The sequence below is a fragment of the Herpailurus yagouaroundi genome, unplaced genomic scaffold, assembly GCF_014898765.1.
Source record: "Herpailurus yagouaroundi ecotype Mexico unplaced genomic scaffold, PumYag 151478, whole genome shotgun sequence".
Taxonomy (NCBI): Eukaryota; Metazoa; Chordata; class Mammalia; order Carnivora; family Felidae; genus Herpailurus; species Herpailurus yagouaroundi.
Window position 1 is genome coordinate 12955 of NW_024422804.1, and position 6270 is coordinate 19224.

The 6270-nt window shown below is 66.4% G+C and overlaps 1 protein-coding gene across 1 annotated transcript; it reads right to left on the reverse strand.

Moving 5' to 3' along the window:
• Positions 1-1076: 1076 nt before the first annotated feature.
• Positions 1077-6028, reverse strand: LOC121026682 (BTB/POZ domain-containing protein KCTD17-like; the record flags this gene model as incomplete). The annotated part of the gene is made up of 5 exons (XM_040469482.1): positions 1077-1504; positions 1713-1772; positions 3106-3231; positions 5020-5116; positions 5851-6028. Coding segments are annotated over 5 exons (827 nt in total), but the record flags the coding sequence as incomplete, so codon positions are not given.
• Between the last annotated feature and the right edge of the window lie 242 nt (positions 6029-6270).

Here is a 6270-nt window from a genome sequence, read left to right on the forward strand (position 1 = left end):
GGAGGTGATCTGGGGCCTCACATCCGGGTGCCTCTGGCTTGTAACAGCTAGAAAATAAGAGGGGGAAGGGGCAGGGGGAGGGGGGGGGGGGTGGTCAGAACACCAGGAGAGGAATGACAGGGTGGGGCCAGTGAGGAGGGGTGAGGTGAGGCCAGGGGAGGGCAGAGAGGAGATTGAAATGGAGGGAGGGGAGGGGAAGAGGGAGAGAGAAAGAGGTAGGTGAGTTACAGGGTCCCTTCTCAGAAGAGGGGGGGGGGGGGCCTGAGGCCCAGAGAAGGTGAATTCAGAGCCGAGGAGGGGGAGCAGGAAGGGGACCCAGCTCGCCCATCCGGGAGCCCCACGCCCCATCCTGGGCTGGGTGGTGGCTGCCGTGGAAGCCAGAGCGTTGGTGACTCTGGCTGGGGAAGGGGGGTGGGGTGGTCAAGGTCAGGTCCCTGCCGGCTCAGGCAAAAGGTGGCAGACAGCAGCTGCCTATCCCCATTTTAGAGGCAACTGTGGCCGAGACGGGGACAGTGACTTGCCCAAGGTCACAGAGCAGGCGGCTACGACGGAGTGGGGGCTTGGAGGCACCCGGCCAGGGCTTTTTCCGCGACGCCCTGATCCCCAGCCAGCTCTGGCGGACTGCTCGTAGGCCAAAGGAACCCCGGTGCGGCCGGCTGTCCTTCCCACCCCGGAAGAGATGGGGAACCCAGTGCCGCGAGGCTGCGATGCAGGGGCTCCTGGATGGGCAGGGGTGAGGCCAAGGCGTCTGGCTGCCGTCCCCCCCCCCCCTCCTTCCTAGCCCGGCTCTGGGGCTGAGGGACAGATGGCAAAGAGGCCCCGCCCCCTAAGGCTCTTCTCTCCGCGCCTCACACCCAAGGCCAAAACAGGTGAGGGGAGAAAGTCGGCTGAAAAGTCAGGCTCAGGTCCGGGGACAGGAGACGCGCCCCCTCCTGGCTGCCGCCCTCCCTCCAGCTCCGCCAAGCTACAAACCAGGGATGGCGGCTCTGGGGGGGGCGGGCTAGGGGCCCCGAGGAGGAGAAGCCCTCGCTGCAAGCGCAGCCTCAGCCCTGAGGGGTGCAGACGGGGACCTGCAAGGAGGAAACGTGAGGCGGCGGCGGCGGCGAGGACGGGAGGCGCTGGGCGGGGCGGCCTGGCCTCAGGGGTGCCCGGCGGGGCTGGCGGGCGCCAAGGAGACGCGGCCACGACCCTCGTCCCCAGGCCGGGAGGCGGCAGGCGCCAGAGGGGGCGCGGGAGGCGGCAGGCGGGAGGCTCTGGGATGCGGGGGGGGCCGGGGCGCCTGGGTGGAGGGCGCGGGAGGCGGGGGCCGGGGCGGCCCGGGGATGGAGGCGTGAGCAGGCAGAGAGGAAACCCGGACAGGGGCAGAGAGGGAAGAGGCAGGGTGCAGATGAGATCCAGGAGGAGGAAGAGGTGGATGAAGATGAGGCGGGGCCTCCCGCGGGAAGCGGAGGAGGCGGCGGTGGCGGGAGGGAGAAAAGGTTAGCGGGCTCCTGGGAGGACTGGGCTGTAAAGAGAAAGCGAGAGAAGGGATGGTTATGCAGGCGAGGCGCCGGGCGCGCGGCTGAGCTGACCCTGGTGGCCCGTCCCCGCCCGCAGGCCCCGGCCCCCCGGTTCGGCGGCTGGCTCCAGCGGGGCAGTGGGCGGGAGGCTCTGGCTTTTATGCGCAATCATTCTCCTCGGGGGGCGGCTGCACCTTTCTCCTGTGTACCTGCCTCCACCTGCACCTGTTCCACCTCCTGCCGCCGCTCGTCCTCCAGCTGCTCCTCCGTGCTCTGTGGACCAGCCGGCGGACCCAGGGAAGAAAGAGTGGAGAACTAACGAGGGGCCAGGGCCGGCGGGCGGCTGTCCCCGTGGGCCCCCTCTCAGGGCGGGCGAGATGCGGGGGCGGGGCGGGGGGACCTTAAGGAGGGAGAAGCTGGGGCGTCTTGTCCCGTCCCCTGGGGGCTCTGGAAGGGCCTGGAGGAAGGGCACGGGACGGGGCCCCCGCTGGGGGATGCTCACGGAGCAGTCCGGCCGCTACTACGGGGCGCAAGGCCGGGTGAGGGCTGGAAGAGGAATGGGTAGGTGTGTGGCCAGGGGAGCCTGGGAAGGCCTCACTTCAGGAGGGCTGACCCAGAGTAGACACGAGGCCAGGGAAGGCCCGGGGATGCCATGGACAGGTTCCGACGCCCCAAGCTCCCAGGCTTTGGCGCAGAGAGGCAGGAGCAGCGGGCTTGCTCTGCACCCTCGCAAGGCAGTGCCAGCCACTGACCCTGATGGCGGTGGGGTGGGCAGGGGGAGTCGCAGGACGGGGAGGCAGACAGACAGACAGGAAGCCCGGGTTCGTAAGTCTCCGACGCACTGGGACAGACCCCCCCTTCCCCCCCCAGAGGGAACGGTCTCCCTCTTTCCCTGCCTGGCTTGCTGCCCTGCCCCATCGGCCCCACCAAAGGCCCTCGAGGCTTCTGACCGGCTCTGGGTTCGAGGCAGCAGGACCTGTGCTCAGCCCCCTTCCCCACAGCCGGCTTTGCTGCCTCGGAGGCCAGGGCAGGAACACGTGGCTGGGTCCCCCGGGGTTGCTGACCTCTCCCCTGCAGAGCACCCGAGGAAGGGGCCCCGGGGAAGGGGCAGGATGCACAGATTTGGCTTCCCTGCCCCGGCCCTGGCCAGCTGGGAACATTTACCCACCTCTGGGAAATAAACTGGCCATTTTGGATCCCAGAAGCTCTAAGCGTGGAGGCACCAGAGAGGACGTAGTCTACCCTCACTTCTCAGAGAACACACCGGAGGGCCGGGGCTTGTCCAAGGTCACGCAGGGCGCGGCACACCGTGCCCAAACCCCTAGTTCGGTACACCCTGTGGCCGCCGTGCGAACGGCATCCAGGCCCCCTCTGGCCGTGCCCTTGGGACGATCCTAGCTCATTTCTCCCCCCGCCTGGGCCTGGGTAACCGGCGTGAGCAGACGGGACCGTGGGTGGCATGGGATGGATGGCATTGGCTGTGACCAGGTGGTTGGTTATGTGTGTGCGGCAGGAGGGAGAGAGAAGCAGGGATGGCTGGGTGGAGGGCAGGGAGAGGATGGAGGAAAAGGGCGGGGGAAGCTGAGGCGGGGGGGGGGGGGCTCACCTTGGTTTTGCGGCTGGACTCAGAGCTCAGCCCGTGCGGGGAGGTGTAGAGCTCCTTGGACACCACGCACAGGAACTCAGCCTGGTCCTCGTTGCCATAGTTGTAGGAGGAGCCGATGTTCACCAGCTGGGGGGCGGAGCGTGGGGACAAAGAGGACAGGTTGGGAGGCCGGGTTAAAGGCAGCCCGCACAGCCACCCGCCCTGGCTTGGCGGGGCGGGGCCTGACCCCTGGAGGACGCCGCCTTCTCTCTGCGGTTCCCCACCCCTCACCCCAGCCCCAGATCTAGAAGCCGCTGCTTAAAAGCAGGCGGAGGCCACGCTGGGCGGATCATCGTCCACCTCCGTCCCAGGCGTGGCTGAAGCAGCCCCAGAACCAAGCTGTAGGGTAGGGTTGGCATGGTGGGGCCCCACAGACTATTCTGTTCATCCTCAGAAGCAGAGGTGGAAGGGGCTGTCCCCTCCTTAGGCCGGAGGGCAAACGATCGGTGCCCCCTGAGCTGCCTGCTCAGCCTCTGGGAGCCCATGCGATTGCCAGAGGCTCCCGTGGGCTCCACGGAGCCCCACCTTTGTCCCGGGGTCCTTGGAAGAACCACAACCACGAGGCCCTGCGCAGGACATTCGGCCCCCCAGGACCCTCGCCCAACAGGCAGAGTGAAAATCAGCCCCTCTGGCTAACGGGGCTTGAAGAGACAGTAACCTGTAGGAAGTCCCCCAGCCAGGAAGAGTGGAACAGGGGTTAGACCCCGGGATCCTGAGTCCTCGCCGGAGTCTTATAATCTGATAATCTGTGTGATCCTGCTGTTAATCTGTGTGATCCTGCTGTTAATCTATGTGATCCTGCCTGGCTCCAGGGAGTTCTACTCTAGGCCAGGGACTTTACCCATGGCACTTCTTTTTTTTCTTTTTCAATGTTTATTTTTGAGAGAGAGAGAGACAGAGTGCAAGCAGGGGAGGGACACAGAGAGAGAGAGGGAGGCACAGAATCTGGAAGCAGGCTCCAGGCTCCGAGCTGTCCGCACAGAGCCCGACACGGGGCTCGAACTCACGGACCGCGAGATTGTGACCTGAGCCGAGGTCGGTCGCTCAACCGACGGAGCCCCCCAGGCGCCCCTGTCCACGGCACTTCTAATCTTCCCAACAGTCTTGCAAAGGGAGCACGACTGGCCCACGTCACAGATTGGGAAACTGAGGCCCAGAGAGGAGATGTGACTCGCTCAGGGTCACATGGCCTGCAAGTGGCAGATCCAGGCCTCTGGCTCCTGGACGGAGCTATTCCTCCGTACCGCCCGGCCATCCGGGGAGCCCTGGCCTTCTCCCTTCTTCAACCTCCACGTCCCAGGGGCCGTGGGCAGGTGCGGCTACAGAGCCAGCCAAACCCTCTTCCTTCTCGAAGGACAAATGTGACGTGGGGTTAACTTGCTGGCTCTGTTCCTCTGGAAACCTGAGCCGCGTGACGTGAGCTGCGTGGCCAGGATGGCACCACTCACGACAAGTTGCTCCTGACTGCATCGGTCCCTGTGAGTCCTCGTGGGAAGTCACCGCTTGGGCTTCCCGGATGTGGCAAGGCTGTGACTCGGCAGGTCCCTGGCAGGGACCCGGAAGCTGCCGGGCCTTGTCACGAGAGGCGTTGACCCCAGGTGGGGTCCGCTCACCTACGGGGGATCGAGTCCCCTTGCTCCTGAGCTGTCGCCTGGGGGCCAGAGACCTGCCCGTGCCCCTGCGGAGACCACGCCCCGGGGGCTGGGAGAACCCCCACCGAAGCCGCCTGGGTCTTCTGTCTCTCTCCTTCTGATCACTCTGCGGCCGAGCGTGGCCTTTCCTACTCTTGTTCAGCGTGATGGCTGGGGGTTCCCAGCCTGGGGCTTCCCCGTGACGCCGGGTGGTTCCAGGGGTGGCCCCGTGGCCCCCACCCACCTGCTCGAAGCGCCAGCCGTCTGACATGGTGGAGACCATCTGCGTCAACTCCTCCTCCTGGCACTGCAGCACGCGGTACACGTGCTTGGGGGGGGACCTGCAGGCAGAGAGGTGACCTGGAGGGCAGCCGGGGGAGGGACGAGCACCTGTCACCCCCGCAACTTCTTCTCCCCCCGCCCACCGCACACCCCTAAGGAGACAAGGAGGGGCAGGTGCAAGGTGGGGAGACGGCAGCCACGTCCTGAGGACCCCCCCCCCGTGTGCCCAGCCCTCGACACGCACGGTCTCACTTCATCCTTCCCCACACGCCACGAGTTACGGGATCTTCACAGAGGCTCTGACTTGCCCAAGGTCACGGAGCCGAAGCGTGGCAGAGGAGGAGCACAGGTGGTACGAGGGGGAAGAGAGGCCACGGAGCTAACCCCCTTCAATCTCCGGGGGCCACCCGTCTGCCTGCCCCCACCCACGTCTCCTCCTGGGTGGCCAGAGGGGCCCCCCCCCCAGCCCCGCCTCCAGACCAGGCCCAGGGCGCTCAGAAGCCTAAGCCCCAGCACCTCGCGCTCTGCCCCCAGGGGTCTGCCTGATGTCACGAAATGGACAATTTACTAATCCTGCGTTGCCCCCACAAGGCCCCCTGTGCCTCCACACTGACCCCATTTTGCCGCGGGGAAGGGAAGAGGGGGCAGGTCTCAGTGGGGGGGGCCCATTCATACCGCGAACAGAGGCGAGTCAGGGACAGAACCCAGCGTCCTTCTCCCTGTCTGGGGCTTTGCTGGGCAGTCTGGGAGCTGGACAACCCCCTCGCGTCACAGGCCAGCTGGGCCTCCCCACGTCTCCCGACCCTCCTCCCGCCTCCCCCAGCTCTGGCTCTCCCGCCACAGCCAGCTCTGGCTCCCTGCTGCCTTGCTGCTCCTGACCTGTGTGACGGGATAGTCCTTCTCCTCCATCCGGTCTTTGATGATGCGGATCAGCGGGCCGATGTTGTAGAACTCGGCTTCCTCTAGGACCCCTGGCACAGACAGAGCGGCCCCCGGGTCACTCGGGCTGCCCCCGTGCCCTCCTCTCCCCGTGTCCCCTCTGCCCCACACCCACCCACACCCGCCAGTGCCCCCATCTGGGGGCTGCTTCAGGGCTGGCAAGAGGCAGCAGACTCACTGGGGCCGGAACCTAGAACATCACAACGAGAAGGACCTCGGCTGACCACCCCCCCCCATCACACACTCCCATCGATGAAGCGCGGCTAAGTGCCAG